This window comes from Mucor velutinosus (assembly GCF_035048745.1).
Source record: "Mucor velutinosus strain NIH1002 chromosome Unknown tig00000041, whole genome shotgun sequence".
In the NCBI taxonomy this organism is placed as follows: Eukaryota; Fungi; Mucoromycota; class Mucoromycetes; order Mucorales; family Mucoraceae; genus Mucor; species Mucor velutinosus.
This window is the reverse complement of record NW_027041905.1, coordinates 4,197,329-4,218,368: the sequence shown is the minus strand read 5'-3', so window position 1 is coordinate 4,218,368 and position 21,040 is coordinate 4,197,329. Positions and strand designations below refer to the sequence as shown.

Genomic DNA, 21,040 nt, shown 5'->3' with positions numbered 1-21,040 from the left:
AGCTATATCCATCAACAGACCTTTGCATAAATCACAATATTCTAATGACTGTGTAATGGACCTGAAACCGCATGATCGCCCTGTCAAATCTCGATTGCCTCAAATTACGTTTTCGGCACCTTATGCTTTAGGAAAGTTTTGTCATATCACCACCTGTGTGTTTCTCCTCACTCTCTAGCGCATTCTGCAAATAGCGTCTTCTGTCATGTTGGGTATAAATACCCATCTTTTCACCACTCCTTCTCCATTTTAGCTTTATACAATTAAAAGAAACTCAAATGTCAAAGAAGCCCGACCAGGAGACAACATTACCCTCTCAAACAGAAACTGACGTTACAAATACCACAGTGAAAAAGAGGCCCAAGGATCCCAGTGTGTCGATATGGCAGCTGTTTCGCTTCGCTACACCGCTGGAGCGATTAATGATATTGATAGCCATCATTTGTTCAGCTGGCTCAGGTGCAATGCAACCTATTTCCATCATCATTTACGGATCTTATATTTCAAATGTCACATCATCACTTACAGACTACAGTCAACTACTAGAATCTACCTTGCCTGTGATCCACACAATGGCTTACATGGGCACAGCAGTTTTGGTAGCATCTTACATCTCAAACTGCTTTTGGATTGTTACTGGAGAAAACCAAGCACGTCGCATTCGAGGACTTTATGTGCATTCAGTGCTTCGTCAAGACATGAGCTGGTTTGATATGGCTGCAGAAGGATCTTTGACTACTCGACTGGCCAATGACACACAGCTCATTCAAGAAGGAATCTCAGAGGTAGCTCAAAATAACTGTAAAAAGAACCTCACTTGCTCAACCATTCTCATAGAAATTTGGTCAATTCGTGATGTTGCTTTCGCAATTCATTGCTGGTTTTGTAGTTGCTTTCATCAAAGGTACATCAAAAACTAATAGGATAAACATTTTGCATGAATGATAACCCTGAAATAGGCTGGAGACTTGCTGTCATTATGCTTGCCGTTATGCCACTGCTTGTTGTTGCTGGTGGCTGTATGGGCTATTTTATCACTAAATATACCTTGGCTTCCCAGAATGCGTATGCATCAGCTGGCTCCATTGCTGAGCAAGTGTTCAATTCCATCCGTACGGTGTATTCATTTTCATTGCAAAAAAGATTTTCTGAGCGCTACAATAACGAACTCAACAATGCTCTCAAAACTGGCATCAAGCGTGGCACTTCACTAGGTATTGGCTTTGCCTTTTTCATGTTCTTTCTGTTTGGCACCTATTCATTAGCGCTTTGGTATGGTGCAACACTTGTCGTGAGAGGCCAACTCACGGGGCCCATTGTACTTGTTGTATTTCTAGCAATGATGATGGGTTTTACGAGTTTGTTGCAATTACCAGCTAATCTATCTGCTGTCTCCTCAGCATGCGGTGCTGCTTATAAGATCTTTGCCACTATTGACCGCGTACCTGAAATTGATGTCGATGCTCAAGATGGTGTGGTCCCTGGTTCTATCAGAGGTGAAATTGAATTCAACAATGTCAAATTCAAGTACCCTACTCGCCCTGATCTTATTATTTTGAAAGATCTCTCTTTGAAGATCAAGCCTGGAATGACGGTAGCTTTCGTGGGCGCGAGTGGCTCTGGTAAATCAACTACTGTGCAGCTCGTTCAAAGATTCTATGATCCTATAAGTGGCTCTGTTACCCTGGATGGACATGATCTCAAATCGTTGAATGTCAAATGGCTGCGACGAAACATTGGTGTTGTAGGTAAGACATACACTGTTGTAAAACATGTAATGAGCACTAAGAAAGAACGCAGGGCAAGAGCCAGTCTTGTTCAATATGAGCATCCGCTCAAACCTCGCCATGGGAGTCGACAGAGATGTGCCTGACCAAGAAATCATCACTGCCTGCAAAGAGGCCAACTGCCACTCATTCATTTCTCAACTTCCTGATGGCTACAACACTCTAGTAGGTGAGCATGGCGGCATGTTGTCTGGTGGTCAAAAGCAGAGAATTGCAATTGCTCGTGCTATTTTGAAGAATCCTACCATATTATTGTTAGATGAGGTAAATCCAACAAGTCAGAAACAATGCGCAAATACTAAGCCAACATACACAGGCAACCTCTGCCTTGGATACACAATCTGAGCGTCTTGTGCAATCTGCCTTGGACAAAGCCTCTACCAGTCGTACTACTATTGTTGTTGCCCATCGTCTGTCTACCATTGTCAATGCTGATCTCATTGTCGTCTTGGATCACGGTGATATCATTGAGCACGGCAAACACAATGAGCTGCTCAAGATGAACGGTGTCTATACTGACTTAGTGCGTAAACAGATGATTAATACCGACCAAAACGATGCTCCTAAAGACTTGGATCCTGAGGCCCTCCTTCAGCAAGAGCAATTGGATATAAAAAACCAGACTCATGTGCTAGAAAATCAACAGGCACTCGAAATCAGCCTTACCCACAACAGCACTACTTACAACGACGAAAAGCCTACCGTCTATCACGACCACCGTACCGCTTCTCCGTCCAGCAATGCAAGCTCTGACACCATCAATGCGTTCGACCTCAAACTTCAAAAGCAAAAGGAAGAAAAGAGGCTGATGAAAAAGCAAGATGCGCCTGTCAGAAAAGTGCTGCAACAAATGCGACCTGAATGGAAATTGATTGCCCTTGGTATCCTTGGTGCAGCCATTGCTGGTGCTGTGTTCCCTGTCTACTCGTTTGTATTTTCCAAGGTGATTGCCGTCATTAGTTTACCTGGTGAAGATATCAATCCGGGTCCTATGCAAGGTGCCAGTCTGTACGCTTTCATTTTTCTGATCCTCGGTATCGCCGCTTTTATTGGCTTTGGCCTGCAAACATTGGCTTTTGGAATTGCTGGTGAGCTATACATAAAGCGTCTGCGTGGAAACATTTTTGCGTCTTACATGCGTCAAGAGATTGGCTGGTTTGACAGAGATGAAAACAATGCAGGTGCCCTTACAGCTAAGCTGGCGGTCGATGCTCGTAATGTCAATGAAATGGTGACAAAAGGTATGTTGGGTTCGTGCAAGTAGGCAATAAACTGACACCAATAATGCTCCTTAGTATGGGGAGATTTGACGCAGCTCATTATCACTATCTGTGTTGGCTTGATCATTGCTTTCATTTATAGTTGGGCTCTCACTCTGATCATCTTGTGTATGGCTCCTTTCATCATGGTCGCTACTTCTTACGAATCCAAAATTCATCGTGGTTTTGAGGATAAAACCAAAAAAGCCAATGCTGAAAGCGGAGAGGTTGCTGGTGAAGCCATTCGTGAGATCCGTACTGTGGCTGCTTTGAACAAGCAATGTTACTTTGAAGAACGTTACTATCATGCTACTGAGCATCCGCACAAACTCGCCGAGCGCAAGGCCTACTTCTCATCCATTGGCTATGCTTTGAATCGTGGTATCAGTCTGTACACGAGCGCTGTCAGTTTCTATGCGGGCATGCGTCTTATCATCAACGGCACCATCTCGTTTCAACAAATGTTCACAACAATGACTGTAGTCATGACAACCGCCGAAAGTGCTGGTCGTAGCTCCGTCTTTGCTAGTACCTTTGCCAAAGCAAAATACTCGGCTATCGCATCTTTTGAAGTAATGGAACGTCAGCCAGAGATTGATCCTGATCTGGAGGGCATTGAACCTGCTCTTGGCTCAGTGCATGGTGATATCAACTTCAAGAATATAGAATTTGCCTATCCTGCTCGTCCTGACACTCAGATCTTCAACGGTGGATTCAATCTTACTGGTAAGGCTGGTCAAACTATTGCCTTGGTGGGAAATTCTGGCTGTGGAAAATCAACAACCATTGGCATGTTTCAACGCTGGTATGATCCTCTCTCTGGTTCAGTCATACTGGATGCAAATAATGTCAGATCGTACTCTCTAAACAATTTGCGTAGCCATATGGCACTTGTTGGTAAGTACTTGCGTGCGATTACATATCAATACAATCCGTATTCACGCTGGTTTTGATGTTAGGACAAGAACCTGCGTTGTTCGACATGTCGGTGCTGGACAATATTTGCTTTGGCGTCGATGATGGTATAGAGGTCACCCGAGAAGAAGTCGAAGCAGCATGCAAGGCCGCCAACATCCACAACTTCATCGTTGGTTTACCCAAGGGATACGATGAAAGAGTAGGTAATAAGGGTAGCCAACTATCTGGCGGTCAAAAGCAAAGAATTGCCATTGCTCGTGCGTTGATCCGTAAACCAAAAGTGCTGCTATTGGATGAGGTAACTATTGTCATGTGGATCTTTTCTTTTGTATACTCTAACGCCATTAGATACAAAGGCTACGTCTGCTCTTGATAGCGATAGTGAAAAACTTGTACAGGAGGCTTTGGATAACATCTTGGAAGAAGGTGGTCGCACAACGATTACTATAGCTCATCGTTTATCTACCATCCAAACTGCTGATTTGATTTGTGTCGTCAAAGATGGCCGTGTGTTTGAGCAAGGCACGCATTGGGAACTACTTTCGCTGGATGGCATCTATGCTGGACTTGTCAAGGAACAATCTTTGAGTATCTTGTAAAACTGTATTATGCTCACCCCACATGATTATGCTTCATCTCTCTATAATAATAAACCATGAAGCAATTTAGAGCTTTACCTATCATAAGCATTCAACATCGACTATGTGTTTAACTTGCCACAACTTCCTTCACGAAATGTATTTTGATGTGAGGCCCTTTATGCTGCATGCATACTGTACATATAAATAAGCAATGAGTTCTGATAAAACACCATTGTATTTCAAGTTTTTAGACTTCTTTGCGGCTGTCATATTTTGAAAGCGGTCCATCATGAGTATCTTGTTTTTTTTCACTATAAAGAAAAACCTTCGCGCGTTAGTTTTTCTCTGCTTGGTTTACTTTCTCTTTTTTCTCTTATAATTTCTCTTTGAATTTCGATTTTGAAATTCGAGCTTTGAAATTAGCATGTCCCTATAGCGAATTTTTGTGTAGAAGACGATGGAGCAATTAGATTTTAGATAGGAAGTGTAGGTGATGAGGAAACGAAGATTTTTGAAATTTGCAAATTTAGAGTAGATGCTACTAATAAAAGCCAATGGATTACTATATGAATGTTGGTTGTATGTCTAGTAAAAGTTGTAGAGGGGACTTTTGTTGATTAGGGAGTGTTGTATTTGGGCTTGCTGAGAACGATGTCGATGAGTAATGAGGAAAAAGAGAGAAAATGGACAGATTTCAAAGGGCCGTACCGGTTGATTTTACTAAGTGAACATGAGGTTAAAGCTTAATAGATTCTGTTTCGTTTTCAATTCTCTATACAATGGTATGGTTATTATAGGATAATAAAAAAAGTTTTGATTATCCCCTGCTTGTAGCTCATGAAATATAAGGTTTTGAGCGAATTCATGAAGGGAACGTACATCTGGTACCTAAAGCTCTTTTATAATAATGGGTATAACGTAGAGCTATCGAATGGTGTTTGTTTTGTGCGGATTGGATGAGTATTTGTCGAGATACAGCCAAAAAAAGGTATCGTGCAAAATCATGGATTTTCCTTCAAAATCTGCCTGTGATAGCAAGCAAAAAATCTGGTGACGATTTTTTAGTCAGGACAATATCTTCAATATTTCATGATAGAGTCATGTCAGAGCTTCAACAAATAGCTCATTCGATAGGAAATTTTTTGGTCTACAATGTTTGGTAATGCTTAACAAAATATTTTGATGACGGATACTGATTAATCTTTAGAAAACAGTCAAGAAATCGCAAAAACAATCGTACCAAATATCAGGTGAACAATGTACACCAGAAACTTGATATGGATGCCATTGTATTCTCCCTTAAATTCTCTACAAGTTTCATATAAGTTTAAAGGGGGTAGTTACTATCAAGAAACGCGTAATTTTAAGGTCGATAGATTTTGGAATCCCATGGATCCTCATTCAGAATATTAGAAATTGAAGCTCCGTTGACCTTCCGCATGTGTACACCTCACAAGTTTGCATTTGACCAGGCATTTTAAAAATCGGAGCGTACGAAAAGGGCCATATTAACTTGCTGGTTTCAAGTTATCAATAGATACTTGACATGTTGAAGAATCTTTTTGTTAAGACTAGACAGTTGTAGCTTGCTTTGTTTGATTACAATAAGATTTGCCATTTAAGGTATGCATATTCCCCCGCTTAGAAATAGCATCTCCAATGTCGATTAACTCATAAAGTATGCATTTCCAATATAATATTCCCACTTAAAAGTTGCTCCAATATCATTATTCTACAACATATTTCAGCTTTATATGATTCTAATTTTTTTTTACCTATGAGGACCTGGATGTACAAAATGTTTTTTGATTTTGAGGTTTTCAACTTTTGGACGATCGAACATCGATTTTTGAAAAAGTGATGCTAGAGCTTTGAAATTAGCATGTCCCTATAGCGAATTTTTGTGTAGAAGACGATGGAGCAATTAGATTTTAGATAGGAAGTGTAGGTGATGAGGAAACGAAGATTTTTGAAATTTGCAAATTTAGAGTAGATGCTACTAATAAAAGTCATATAAACGATGATTGTTTGCTTTTACTGTATATGATGGGAGTTCATAGACCAACTTTATATTGAATTGCCTGTGTCTCTAATTTTTGACCTGCACTACAATTAGTCGACTTTATTGACAACTCTGTGCTTTCCAATGCCTATGTGTTTCGAGTAATGACATTTGATCACCAAGTGCGTGTAGATAGGACGCAACGAAGCGAGATTAGGGCAATTGCCGTAAACAGATTGGAGATGACGGCCTTGAAATCTCAATTCTTCTAAAAATGCTCTAGTAATTTATTGACGAATAAACTGTGAGCAGCTAATCTATGAAATAGCAGTAGAATTTACATGATTTCTGAAAAATGACGCTGGAGAGGGATAATGACTATTTAAGAAGCGAGAAAATAAAATAATATAAAGTACACAGGAGATCTAACCTTAATTGCTACCACTACCCAAACCGTATTTATCAATTGTCTTGTTAACATCACGCAAGCCTTGAAGATTGCCTTGTACAACGACAGTAGCCTTTCCACTGCCACCACTGGTGACACTGACTGCACCACGAACAACACGACTGGCCACACGTCTCAATTCATTCACGTCAACCTTATCAATGTTGGCCAACATTTCGTCAATGCCAGTCTTTTTACCGTGCACTTGAATTTGTCGACCAAGATCCTCTAATTGTACCATGCGACTTTCCAGATTCATCAAGAGCGAGCTCTTTAATTGATTTTTGGCACGATTCAATTCAATGTCTGTCACTGCGAGTTGTCCAACATCGCCTCTGGCAACAATATCCAATTCACGACAAATGACTTCAACAAGAGCATTGGCATATTCAGGTTGACATGATCCAGCAATACCAAAGAGACCAGAGTCTGTGTAGCAGTGATTGAATGCTTGACATGATTCAACCCAGTAGTGCTGATTCAAGACATGCGTAAAGAGACGAGAGTACATGCCCTTGCCTGGACCACCAGCAGAGAAGGATCCACCTCCACCGAGCAATATTTGAAGCGTAGTGAGAGCGTAAATATCTGGATCGTCGATGGAAAGGCCCTCGAATGCAACATACACATGTGTCAATGGTGATTCAGGGCCGGTTTCCATAAAGCTACTTCCGCCAGTGTATTGAGCAGGTTGAGTTGCCAGTTCAAAAGGTGTGAGACCCTCTTGTTGCTGTTGCTTTTTGGAGTTGTTGAATAATGATTTGACAAAAGACTTGCCATTATTGCTACTGGCATTTTGTGCTTGCGTGTATTGCTTCTTCAAAGCTTCGACATGTGTCATGACAGAGTCTAAGTTCTCTTTGGATTTGGGTACATCGCCAAAGTATTTGACAGCTAAATCAACCACTTGATCATGCTCAGCACCACAAGCAGAAATAACCATGCGTTCAGGGCGATACCATGTCTTCATGTAGTCGCGGATCAAGTCAGGTGTCATCGATTCCAAGTTCTCAGGTGGACATAACAAGGGATTGCCAAGTGTATTTCCTTCGTAAGCGACTGTATGCAAAATTTCTGGTAAAATCATCTCTGGCTTTGACCAAATCTCTTCAATTTCGTATAGTGCTGTTTGACGTTGTTCTTCTACTTCGGCACTATTGACAGTGGGATGGCAAACAACGTCAGAGAAAAGTGATAAAACTCTGCTCAAGTCTTGTGAGAAGATGGCAGATTGATACATGATGGATTCACGAGAGGAAGAGCACATAATATTGCCTCCCAATGACTCTAATTCAGCAACAACTTGATCGGCAGAGCGGTTGGCTGTGCTCTATGGATAGCTATTAATAACGCAAATCACCAGTAGTCATATGTATATGCTTACCTTGAATGCTAGTCTATCTAAAATATGGCTGACACCTCGGGTTGTAGCAGTTTCGTAGCGACTACCAGCATCGACATAGACGCCTACAGCGCTGAAATGACCTGGTGTGTTTTCGGATGCAACGCGGATGCCATTGGGAAGCGTTGTAACTTTACAGAGGCCAGTGGATGCCTTTGAATACTCTTGCACAATGGTAGGGAAGCCTTTTACAGTGGTCTAATTGAAAAAAATAGGTCAATTATATAAAATGAATAACCTTGACATGTAGCGCCCTTACCTTGCCATTGTAAGGGACAGTGGATTCCGAACGTCTGATGATGGATGATGTGCCATTTTTCAATGCTGAACTGCTAGGTCTCAAGATGGCTCTTGAGGCAGAGTTTAGGAGACGAGAAGTCATAATTTAAGGATAAAATAAAGAAATGAAAGTAAAATGCAGGGTCGCCGCCGTAGACTTAGTTAAACACAGCGCACAAATTAGCTCTCCATTTATATACCCTCCCTTTAGCAGCCTCTGCCATTGTTATAGGGATTATGGGTGATTTCGGGGTATGCTCAATGGTCACAACATGACGTTCTCATTGGCATGTTCTTACGAAAGATGTAGTTGATTGGATATGTTGAATGTAGCGAATAGCCTTTCTGTTTAATCATCTAAGGTTTTCTTACTGGCATGGACGCATCAGATCAACCCGATATCCGGAATTCATCACAAAAACAAGACATCATACAAAAGCACTGGTGCTCTTGCGTTTTATTACTGTGAAGATGTGCGCTGTCAATGGCATGAATATACATCAAATTGATGGGATGTTTGTTGCATCTATCGTGACTGGGATAGTATCTTGCAACGTCGAAACATCTATCATCTAAATGCCCTTTGGAAATCTCTTTTTTTTTCGTTTCTCTCTTCTTTACTCGATTTGATCATCAGAATAATGTCGCAAGAAGAAAAGATCGACAACAAGGCAGAAGAATCTTCCTGGCATGAGGCTCCTACACAAGGCGAACCTGTTAATCCTCAAAGCCGCAAAGTTATTGTCGTTCTTGAAAACGCTTCATTGGAAGCTGCTCGCTTGGTTGCTTACAGACACGACAGCAAAATGCAGCTGCTAAATTGCGATGAACATCAATCTATCCTAAAGAGACTTGGCAGAGATATTGCTGATGCTAGACCTGATATTGTCCACCAGGTAAGTCGATGCTGTGATGATTGTACCTTCAACTTGTATTCACATTCATGAAGTGTCTCTTGACTCTATTGGATAGTCCTTTGAACAAATCTGGTCATTTGGAAGTAAGTACTGCTATGAAAATTATCTTTCTCTTTGCTTACCAGAATAGTAGGTTTACATCCATACGGCCAAAGGAGTCGTGATCAGAATCAATCCTGAATGCCGTATACCAAGAACTATTAAGCGCTTTTCTGGATTAATGGGTAGTTATGGATTGCAGCAGAAATTCAGGGCATCTTGATTTAACCACAAGACATAGTTCAATTGTTAGAAAGAGGAAGCATTTCAAGTGATATAGAGGGACACACAAAGCTACTGGAAATCGTACCACCTCCTGTTGTTCAATATTTACCTGAAGGTTCCCGAAAAATAGGCAAGTATCATACGATATCCAGCAAACAGTGGTAAATTTGACTAATGCAACTCAAAAGCTCTGTCATGGAATGCACCCAAAGTTCGTTTGAGAGAGTTCTTTACAGATATCCCAGATTACACTCCTATTGTAGTTGCTGTTGGAGCCATGGCAAAAGGACCAGACAGTTTTGCTGATGAGTATGTTACAGAAAAGATTGGTAAGTGGAGAGACGGCGGGAGCAGGTCAAACCTTTGGAGAAGGATTTGCATAATTGACAAATGAATCATATTAGGTATCTCATCTTACGCTTTGTCGGCCTCAGTAGCTTGTGCCAAAGTCTGTTGTGCTTTTGAGGATCTTTGGGATATTATGTAGTTATTTTTTTTTTTCTGTTGTTAAAGTATTTGTTTCTTATATTGTAAATTCTGATCTTTGGAGGCTAATTTCTATTGTGTGTATGTGAGATTAATCCAATGCAAGGATCAATTTTCTAGGCAGATATTGCCTTGATTTACATCGGTTCCTCAATGTCAAATATAAATATTTCTGTTCTTCCTATCATTGAATCGATGTGATTCTCACGAGTGGCTCACGTCATTTCATCAGTGCACCTACTGTCGTACACAATTCAATTAAGCTTTCAAAGCTCATGCTCCATCCGTAGTATTCATTAAATTCAATGTTATCTAAAAGTTTATAGTTATCAATACATTGTGAAATACACTACCAGTTATCTGCAATCGGGAAATACTGATGTACAGTGTCGCGTTACGAAATCGCATAAATTTACTTTGAAGCTTTGACCATCGGTGATAAAATACCCAATTGGCACCTGCAAATGGGAGTTCAGTACGTGTTTTTGTGATCAGAAAGGGACTACTTTGATGTTTTGTAGGATCAATTTAGTGTAGCTTCCACAGTTAGAACGTATTGCTGTCATGATATACTGTTAATAATTGATATTGGTATTTCATTACTGCTTTACTTGAAATGCTTCTAATCGCATATTTTCTATCAGTTCGCCAGACAACAGCGCCTGCGATTGATCCAAGATAGTTTCCATGGTAACCAGGGGACACAACTTTGCGCCAATCACAGGCACAACCTTTTTTGCGTAGCAGCACAACGTTTAATTCAGGGCAGCTAGGTTTGTGTCAAAAAGGACTTTATACTTCATTATATAAGCAGCAGCAAAATCACTAATGCGAAGTCTACTCAACGGTATATTTTGTTTTGCTTGAAGAAGATCTATTGATCACAATGATGAATATTTAGCGGCACTGTAAACCAAGTAACATCAATCCATCTTGTCAAAAATTGTATATTTGGAAAACATAGAGACATCTCAATCACCGAGTTCTTGTCATCATATTGTGTGATATTTTCCATGTAATATCTCTCAATGACAGCATGTCCTATAATTTCTAAAGCAGGGTCAAGGCTCCAACAACTTCAGTGTGCAATCAGACATTACTAACCAATTGCATCCTCCAACGGAATTAACAGAAATGCTTACCATGCTATTTTTACCACTCACTGCCTCGGCAATTCAAGTTGCAAATCCCCCACCCCTTAATATCACGCAGTATCTATATTTAACTTGGCCGCTTCCTTTGTGTATTTGTTTTTTTTTTTTCCTTCCCTTTTTCTCTTGATTTTTTTACGAGAATACCAAGCGAGCAAGACGCACACTATTTAGCGATAAATGATATCCAATACAGAAAACAACGAGCCTGTACCTGTATTTCTTGATATAGATGAGGGTGAGCTTAGACAGGTAGGGGATTATAAACCGGGAAGAGAGCAAAAGATGTCTTTAAATAGAGATTTCTCAATATGATATCATAGGTTATATATGGATTACCCATCGATCCTCGTTCAAATAGAATCATGTTGACATCAATAAAGGATAAGGAGCAAGAGAAATGGGTTTTGGTAAGTGAATCAAGGGTTAGACATGGCATTTGAGAGGGATATGCTAATTGAAATCCAACATCTTGCACAACGAATAGCCAAAGTGCGAGGTGGAGAGCCATGAGAACCAAGAGCCTGAGGTCCATCGAGAAGTGTATGAACAAGGTAGATTTTCATATGTTGTATACACGTGGATATTTGTTACTCAATTTGAAACCATATATTACAAAAAGCGGGTGTACGAGGACAGATTGTAGGACTCGTTGGATCATTTTATGAGTGCGGCAAAAAGGGAAAGCCAAAATCACACATCAGGATTTACGAGCTTCAGATCGACGAGCTATTTAAGAAATGGCCAGACAAAAAGAGACGAGAGAGACGATGGGTACGTATAACTGACCAGCTTCCATCATCAGACACATTAGAGATTTGACATTTTGCTATTTTTAGTTTTCATATCAAGAAGTTTTAGAACTACTAGGCAACAAACCCTACTTGATCGAGTCTCTGCAACAGACTTGCTTTGCAAATTCAACCGTAATCGATAGGCCCATTAAACCAACTCCTCCCCCAACAAAGCAAAAAGACGAGAAAAAGTCGAAACGATTCTTTAGAAAAGTGGTGGGTTGATTTTTTATACATTTAAAATAGGATTTTAATTGTGAAAAAGGAATCAAGGGAATAAAGAGAGAAAGTGGTGGTTTTTTTTTTATATGGGATGCTAAAAATTAATTGAATGCAATGAAATATTAGATGACAAAATTAGTGGGATAAAGAACAGTTGTTGAGAGCTAAGCGGGCAATATGGCGATCAGCAGAGGCAGCAATGGCTTCTTCAAAGGTGAACTATCAGAGACAGACATGTCAATTATCACACCCTCTTTCATTCGCAAACAATCACTTACCCAGACACGCTTACGATCCAATGCAGGCCAAGAATCAAGAAGCTTGGGGTTTGCAACCTCAAACATCCAGTGATGGCCAACGATCTTACCCTTCTTGTTGGCTTCAGTGTATGTGCCCACTCTCTGAGTGACATTCTCGACCTCAACGCCGGCTTCATCATGAAGCACACGGACGACAGCTTGTTCAGGTGTCTCATTTTCATCGCAATTACCACGAGGAAGACGGTAAGCACCCTCAGCCTTGCGACTGGAGAGCATCAATACCTTGTTGTTGGTAGTATCAATGACAAGGCCACCAACAGCCTGCAATGTACAAAAACTTCAATTGAGCACAACAAGATCAATTCATGTTAACAACAAAAACGTTACCTGGCGGATGGGCTTCTTAGCCTTCTTTTCGGCCTCAACGGCAGCATTGGGAGCGGTGGTTGTGGGTTGAGTAGCGTTGTCAATTGCAGGCATTGTGTGTTTGTGTGTGGCGGTGGCGATGGTATTTGAAGTAATTTAGTGTATAAACAAGAAAAAGAACAAGAGAATTCGATTCTTGAAAGGTTCTCCTATTTATAACCACACAGAAAAAAAAAACCCCCCCACCCCTCGGCTCAACAATTTTTTTATAATTTCAATTCAATCAGCTGTAGTCTTTTTGGTAAATTATTAACCACTTGATTTGTTTGTTTGAACATGTACATCTTTCTTGTTCTTTCAAGCATGGGCAATGAATTTGTTGGTTTCTCACTATACGCACTTACCGAGAAGGTAAAACAAATACAACAGAATGCAAAGAGGAGCCTTCAAAAGGGGATCATGGTCATGCATATCATGCTGTCTTGTTGTGATGGCACTCTCAGGAGATGGTAAACAAATGAAAAGCCGCCTAGAACATACACTTGATATCGCGTGCTCAATCTACAAATAGAAAATACAACTATTGCAGTAGTACAGTGGTGAATATATGATGTAAAGAACATGAAAGATCCACTCAGACTATTGCTACCATTATACACGGAATGGCAGCAGGTTTCAGTTTATTTATAAAAAAAAAAAAAAAAAAAAAAAAAAAAAAGACGACCTTCATAGCGTATCCTCCTCCTCCTTGATTTGCTCTTCATTGCCTGTATCTCCCTGATACTCTATTTCATGTTGGCAAGCGCAAACTCATTATCTCTCTACTAAGTATTTGTTACACTCCTAAAGCAGGATGACCACCACCAGCAGCAGCAAGACAAGAACTACTCCTGCAGATCATACATGGAACTCAAAAAGGTTTCTGATGCTATCTATGATTTGTATGTATTCGTTTAGATCGGCGCAACACATGAGAGTCCAAACCTATCTTGTCCGCATTTTATATTTATATCTTTTGAAGCAGAAGGCTTTGGTAGCTTGAGCCTTTGTTGGTTACCAGGTTTACTTCAGTTCAAATTCGGCAAAATTAACGGGATTGAACTCTGCTCTGCTATAGGATCCATTTATAAATCAGTTACACGAACTTTGAAATGACAAGCCGTGGCTCAGGGCTTTATAAATACCTATGCATTTGCGCAAAATCGATATGGGACGATGACGAGGCTATGTTTTGTTTATGTTGCACTTGCACAGGAAATGACATGAGGTGTGCATTTCTATTATGATACATATTACATGTCATTCATCGTGCAGGTTCTTGCTTGCTGAAATGATGCATCTACAGCTGTGAGAATGGTCCTTTCAATGTATAAACTAGACCGTTTCCTTTCGCCTGACTCCGTGCTACATGTTGAATCAATTATCTGGACATCCTGTGTTCCAGTTGCCTCGATACATTATGCGTGTTACATTTAAATTTGCGTGATACACTGTTGCTATCCTCAGGCAAAGGTAAATGATGTTGCGCCTTTCTTTGGGCATAAACGCACATGTAAGTATCTTGGCAAATTTGCCAAAAACATACATGGCGATGCCATCATTTATCATGCGAATCTCTCAGAAATGCATTCTGTAAAACGCACAGTTAGTTGGTTTTATGAATCGCAATGCTAACACACAGTGTCAAGAAGAAGCTGTCCCTATGGATTGAATGACAAAGTGAAATACAGCAGACGAACTTGACAAGCACAGAGGCTGTATGTAGTATGCATCAATACTTTCATGGTGTATCAATTCTTGGTGCATATAGTATCTTACGCAATATACATGACGATGCGCATGAAGGTATACTTCTTGTATTAGTTGACCTATTGTGAGATGGAATAGTAGCACATAGCGACGTCTAATTTCTGCTTTGCGACTCTTCAATTAACTTTGTGTCACTGCTCTGTGGTTTGTTCTGTGCATAATCTCTCAGGTTTGACAATTCTCCAGTGGCACCAGTAATGATACTATACGCATGATAATCAGAATCTTCTGACTGATGCTTTGTTTGCTCTATTGTAAAAGAATGAGGTCAAGATACGCAGTCTGCTTTATTTCTAATCAGCTGCTGTTTGCTTTCAAAGCTCAGGATACAATTGTCAGCACTAGTCAAGTTTATCATCCAGACCATCCTGTGATTGACTATAACCATAAATGCACGCTATGCTTACAGCACGAAGAAAAACTCTTGCGTAGATGGCTATCTCCAGAATTTACCATAATGGTCCATGTAATGCTAATAGTCTTATACAAATATGCTGGTATCATACCTATACGCTTGACTCAATAATACCCAAAGAGAAAGTCGTGAGAACCATTCATATTGGATGAAGAATTTCAAAGCAGACACATTCGAACAAGCAAACGTAAAGGCTTTGGCTTGAGGCTATAAAGGATAATTTCCTAGATGCGCTCAGCAATGCCAGCAAATAAGCACATACAGCGGTAGGATCAATGTAAAATTAATGCCAATGTATAGTAAACTCGGATTAGCTTGCTTGCTGTTATCCTTGATGCATTTCAAAGAGATTGACGAGTTGAGAGAAGAATACACAAAAACTGAGAGCATTTCATTCCATGCCGTGGATACATATTATTGTGGCACTGAAAGCATACTATACATTGAAGCGTTGAAAAAAGAGGCAACAGAGCCCTCATACCATACAATACACACTGTTTCTTCTCAGGACATCATAAAATCTACGCACATTCAAAGACTCATAAGCTGCGAATGCTTAGATCTATAGCGAGGATACTTTTAATGATCAAGATTGGCATGCTAGCAAAGATCACAGAGTTTGATTTTACAAGACTTACGTTTGGTTCCTTTCCTTCATTTATGCCATAACTTCTACATGATTTGGTCACAAATAATGTGTAATATATCACCACTAGCCGATCTATCTCGCTACCCTCGATGCCGGCGTCGCCCTGTGGGCTCTCACCAAAGACATTTTAAATCAGATATAATAAAATTTTGGTATATCAAGTAGATTCAAACGATATATTATTAGTAAAAAAAAAAAAAAAAAAAAAAAAAAAAAAAAAAAAAAAAAAAAAGAAAGGTTATATTAGAGTCACCAGGAGGAGGAGAGGAGATATCTCCCTCAGCGTCCTTTTTGCTTACACTGATATCAAACGAAGCCTATTATTGGGGGCAATGTGAAAGAGAATTCAAATTTTATGCAGCATTTGTACACCACAATCTTCATTTTCTGATAATAGAATTGTCATATCATTCACTGCTGCTGATGCTCTTAATAAGATGGCGACATAAGGTTGGCCATAAATAAATACAGGACTTGTGTAAGGCCTACAGCGGCTTTTTTTGAGCTATTGTCGTTGCAAAAGACATCTTCATGAGGCGAAGCTCCCCAAAAAAAAAAGTATTTGCGCTAAGCAACTGTCCTTTTAATTCCGTGATCCCCATTTAATCGGCATCGCAATCATCATTGTCATCAACAGAAAGGCATTTAGGTCAGCCAGCAGCAATGCCGTAACCAAAATTTATTCTTCAAGAGTGGACAGATCTCGTCTCTTTTCGACTCCTTTAATCGATTTTGTGGAGTTCGACTATATAAATTGTGGTGATCACCCTACGTTTTCTAATACATTCTTGAAGTACTTTTCAAGGTGCTTCCAATGGTGTTAATTGTAATAAGTATTTTGACTGAACTTATTGAGCAATTTAATAAAATTTGAAATGAGGTTTTTAGCGAAAATAGCCAGATTTTGCCTATGAAAGTCTCATAAAAGTGGTTTCAGAGGTTGCTTTGGATCGAGAGAAACATTTTGATTTAATATATACCATAGTAAAAGTCTTCATTTCAAAGTGAAAAAATGCGATCGTTTGATTTTTGCTGAAAACTATGAGGTACCCCTCATGCTTTTTAGTCGATTTTTGGCCTTTTTTTTGGCCCAAAAAGTTGAGCAAAGGTGACGGGAAGTTACTACTACTCAAGTAAAATTGCTTGGCGTTATTCCGGTGGCTCAGAAAGGCTTACATGTCAACATATAAGGGCTTGAAAGCTACCAATTTTGATTACGTATTGCTTTATTATAGAGTTTTTTACACGGCGTGAATCACATCTTTAATAGCTGAAGTTTTCTGGAAGGGCAGTTCTGTAGCTTGAGCAATTTTTAATTCGAATAGGAGGCATATTGATTTTGGTTAAGCTAATTTATGCAAATTCTGATGCGCTATGTTGCTGGTAAGCTTATTAACAATGGAAATGAAATCCCGAATTTACTGCTTAGATACTATGGTTTTGCATATTCGCTTCGCTACAATCAGGCCCTCGTATAGATCAATACTATCAAATACTGGATTGGATGCTTAGTTGTCATAGGTTTGCACCTTTGCTTCTCTGTGATCAAGCCCTCATATAGATCAATGTTACCAGGTGTTGGATTAGATGCCTTATTACCATGGCTTTGCACCTTTGCTTCGCTACGGTAAAACCCCCCACAAATCAATGCTATCAAGTGTTGAATTAGACGCGTTATGTTCTTCCCCGAACCTCCTTCCCATTGCTGGCTTTGCTGGTGGTTTTATTCATCTTGCACGGCACACAATTCTATAAAATTTTGAGAGGGTATGAATGGCTTGTCTATTTTTTTTTAAAAAAAAAACATACTTTTCCAGTATATATTTAGTGAGGGCATTCCGTATTACTGAACAGTATAAGTGTGCATACCTGTCGTTCAGGGCTGCACAAAGTAATAACTGTCAAGGAGGCATGGAAGCAATTAGAGCCCATTTCGGTCGTCCCATCTACTCTACATTTGTTTCCGTCTAGTCCATGTAGCCATCATGCTTGATAATTAGACGGCGATTTCAAATAATTGATTTCTATGTGGCATTACCACATATTTTACGCCTACAATACTATAATGTTAGATGTACTATGCTGCCCCCCTCGCAGCAATCCAGAACATATTATCAGGCTCGTGAGCACATTCAAAGAACAACAAAAGAGACTTGCTGAGCCAGCGAACATTGTAAACTTGACTTGTCGTTGAAAATGACTTACAGGTTTGCCAGCTACAATTTCAATACGCTCACATGTAATGTTCAAGATGCCATATTATTTCAGAAACGTGTAGATCTTTGTATTTTAAATTAAGCCTCCTTACAAGCCATGGAAAATGAGCTCTTAACATGTCATACATGCAAATGCTGTCAAATGATTGCACGATGAATGGAGCATGTATATCGTCCATGACGTTTCATTATCTATTTATCGATAGTTGCTACAATGTTCGAGTTCTCCATGTCTCTCCCATCCTATTTGTAAGTGCTTGCTTATCAGGAACTATAATAGCGTGATGTTCAGTTGATGCGTTCCATTGAAAAGCCATATTCAAAACAAACAACAGCTGTCTCAAGGCATTATAATCATCTCGCCTCCTTTCTGCTAAATGCTCCAAGGCGACGTGCAGTTCCACAAAGTAGGCATAACGGTAACTCAAGGTTTAGATTTAGGATATCCGATTAATTAAGATGCTGAGGATATTTCTTTCCAACAAGTGTTCATTTCGCCAGCTTGAATAATAGGATGTATGCTATATCAACCAGTTATAATCACTACTTATATTGCTACTTTATCCAAAGGGTGCTGATCTACGTTGTATTGAAGACTACTAGATAAGAAAAAAGCACAGATCAGTCAAGTCTTGTGTTCGTATACGTTTGTGAATTCCCTAATAAAGATAAAGCGATAGAACTGCGAGAGATGAAACATGAGCATGTCTAGACAACAACAAACAAAAATTTAGGTTTATGCGAACAATTCACCAATGCCATGTATCGTTGTAAACCACGATGATGTTTACTATATTTACAAGACCAAAATTTTGTTACACTGATCAGGACAGCAGCACCAAGGGGGAGCGGGGCGAGCAAGAGCAGTAATGTATGTGCAATATACATTAATATCATTGATTATCCATTGCATGTATGTAACGCCTGATGAACATGAGAGCATTACGTGTGATAATCCTTGAAGGCGGACACACTAAATAAGGAATGTGTTTACTTGGTGTAATAATATTAAGGAGAAGTCTACCATATAAAACGTTAAAGATGTTGCTAATATTCAAGGAGTTGATCATTATCCACCCACGCGGCCGAGGCAATTGAAACATAGAATGTAAATTAAGGAGAAATGGGGAGAGGCAAGATACACAGACGTGTGTGGTGAATGGGCATATAAATAATAGACTCTTGAATCAGTCAATAAGCAATTAATTAAGTCCTTTCTTTTCCTCTTTTCCTTTCTACTCCCTCTCTCAATCTCTCTCTCTTTTCTCGTCATTCAGTATCATGATCGATCCTCAGCAATTCTTGTATTCATTCATTGACAATCAATCCATTGAGCTCGTCTCCATCATTGGGTCTGGTTCATACGGAGTTGTGTATCTAGGTCGTTATGTCTATACCAATCGTTATTATGCTGTCAAATGTCTCCATGACAACCATATCACTCGAAATGAAGTCGAAATGCATTCAACCCTCTCAGGACATGCTAATATCTTATCGTTGGAGAAAGTCATCAAAGAAAGAAATCATGTATTCATTGTCGTGGAATACGCTACACATGGTGATTTGTTCTCAAGCATCACTCAGCCTAAGCTATCTCAAGCCATTATCGGTAAAACTAAGGTTATCCGCCATTTGTTTTTGCAAATACTAGATGCTGTGCAACATTGTCACCACAACCTGATCGCTCATCGGGACCTGAAGCCCGAAAACATCTTGCTGCTATCAAATCATCGTGTCAAATTGGCTGATTTTGGCTTGACAACAAATCAAATGATATCCAAAGAGTTCAATTGTGGATCGTCCTTCTATTTCTCTCCAGGTAAGAGAAGGCTTGCTAATTTACACAAGAAAGATTCGTTTATTTATAATGTTCAATTTAGAATGTCAAGGTATTACAGTGTCTGGCAATCACAGCATGAAGCAAGTGCAGTATTACGATACTCTGACCAACGACATTTGGAGTCTAGGCATCATCCTCATCAATCTCGTTTCAGGCCGAAATCCTTGGAAACAAGCAAATATGCAAGATGCCGCTTTTGCTGCCTACGTGAAACAACCTCGTCGCTTCTTTCGCACTATACTTCCTGGCATCTCCAAGAGTTTGGACCGCATCTTGATTCGCATCTTCTGTCTAGACCCAGCAAAAAGAATTACATTAGCAGAGCTCAGGAACATGATACTCGCCTGTCGCTTATTTACTGTTGCTACTCCAAATACCCCCTCTGCTACTACTACTGCTGCTACTACTGCCCCTCAAGACGTGAAGCCAATGACTCCACCTCCATCTTCTCAAATACAGTGCAGCGAATCATTTGAAAGCACTATGCTGGCTTACATAGGAGACTACACAGATGATGAAGGCTTCAACACTGTCAGCAGTCATTGCGAGCTGACCTCTTCTAGTTCTGATGATAGTTCGTCAGCATCAGACGAAGATCCTTCAACTTCATGTAACGATATTAGTCCTATCTTTAATTTCCAATATCATCACCACCACAAGATACAATATGAACAACAATACATTGAAAATTATGGGTACTAAAAGAGAAGGATTCTCGCCAAAAACTTAGACTTTAACCATAGATGAGAATATTACTCTTTTTTTTTTTTACAACATATACACAGCACTCTACCTCTTAATACTATACTACACATCATTATGTTTGCCCCTCCCTTTTTTTTATATCTTCTTGGTCAAATCCATCATCTATTCATACATAAAGTCAATGACTAATCATTCTTCCATTACAACATATACATTCATATGCGCTACACTCTCCATTTATAGACACATAGACACAATCATACATTCATA

At 39.7% G+C, this 21,040-nt stretch overlaps 6 protein-coding genes across 6 annotated transcripts; 4 read left to right on the top strand and 2 right to left on the bottom strand.

Annotated features, from left to right (window-relative positions):
• Positions 1 to 278: 278 nt before the first annotated feature.
• On the top strand, positions 279 to 4,563 carry ATC70_001583 (uncharacterized protein; the record flags this gene model as incomplete). Its single annotated transcript, XM_064820977.1, has 8 exons — positions 279 to 785; positions 838 to 904; positions 960 to 1,748; positions 1,801 to 2,051; positions 2,104 to 3,028; positions 3,083 to 3,943; positions 4,006 to 4,262; positions 4,321 to 4,563. The coding sequence occupies 8 exons, from the start codon at positions 279 to 281 to the stop codon at positions 4,561 to 4,563; spliced, it is 3,900 nt and encodes a 1,299-aa protein (XP_064684897.1).
• Positions 4,564 to 6,978: 2,415 nt separating this feature from the next.
• ATC70_001582 (uncharacterized protein) lies at positions 6,979 to 8,779 on the bottom strand (the record flags this gene model as incomplete). Its single annotated transcript, XM_064820976.1, has 3 exons — positions 6,979 to 8,325; positions 8,380 to 8,595; positions 8,657 to 8,779. The coding sequence occupies 3 exons, from the start codon at positions 8,777 to 8,779 to the stop codon at positions 6,979 to 6,981; spliced, it is 1,686 nt and encodes a 561-aa protein (XP_064684896.1).
• Positions 8,780 to 9,317: 538 nt separating this feature from the next.
• Positions 9,318 to 10,344, top strand: AUR1_1 (Phosphatidylinositol:ceramide phosphoinositol transferase (IPC synthase); the record flags this gene model as incomplete). The annotated part of the gene is made up of 6 exons (XM_064820975.1): positions 9,318 to 9,572; positions 9,626 to 9,676; positions 9,727 to 9,817; positions 9,874 to 9,987; positions 10,046 to 10,186; positions 10,262 to 10,344. 6 exons carry the CDS (start codon positions 9,318 to 9,320, stop codon positions 10,342 to 10,344), a joined length of 735 nt encoding a protein of 244 aa, XP_064684895.1.
• Positions 10,345 to 11,674: 1,330 nt separating this feature from the next.
• On the top strand, positions 11,675 to 12,513 carry LTV1 (the record flags this gene model as incomplete). Its single annotated transcript, XM_064820974.1, has 5 exons — positions 11,675 to 11,746; positions 11,818 to 11,904; positions 11,982 to 12,048; positions 12,117 to 12,268; positions 12,334 to 12,513. 5 exons carry the CDS (start codon positions 11,675 to 11,677, stop codon positions 12,511 to 12,513), a joined length of 558 nt encoding a protein of 185 aa, XP_064684894.1.
• A 132-nt stretch (positions 12,514 to 12,645) lies between these two features.
• On the bottom strand, positions 12,646 to 13,250 carry BFR1 (multicopy suppressor of BFA (Brefeldin A); the record flags this gene model as incomplete). Its single annotated transcript, XM_064820973.1, has 3 exons — positions 12,646 to 12,729; positions 12,789 to 13,091; positions 13,158 to 13,250. The coding sequence occupies 3 exons, from the start codon at positions 13,248 to 13,250 to the stop codon at positions 12,646 to 12,648; spliced, it is 480 nt and encodes a 159-aa protein (XP_064684893.1).
• A 6,256-nt stretch (positions 13,251 to 19,506) lies between these two features.
• LEKR1 (Leucine-, glutamate- and lysine-rich protein 1) lies at positions 19,507 to 20,767 on the top strand (the record flags this gene model as incomplete). Its single annotated transcript, XM_064820972.1, has 2 exons — positions 19,507 to 20,044; positions 20,106 to 20,767. 2 exons carry the CDS (start codon positions 19,507 to 19,509, stop codon positions 20,765 to 20,767), a joined length of 1,200 nt encoding a protein of 399 aa, XP_064684892.1.
• Positions 20,768 to 21,040: the final 273 nt, after the last annotated feature.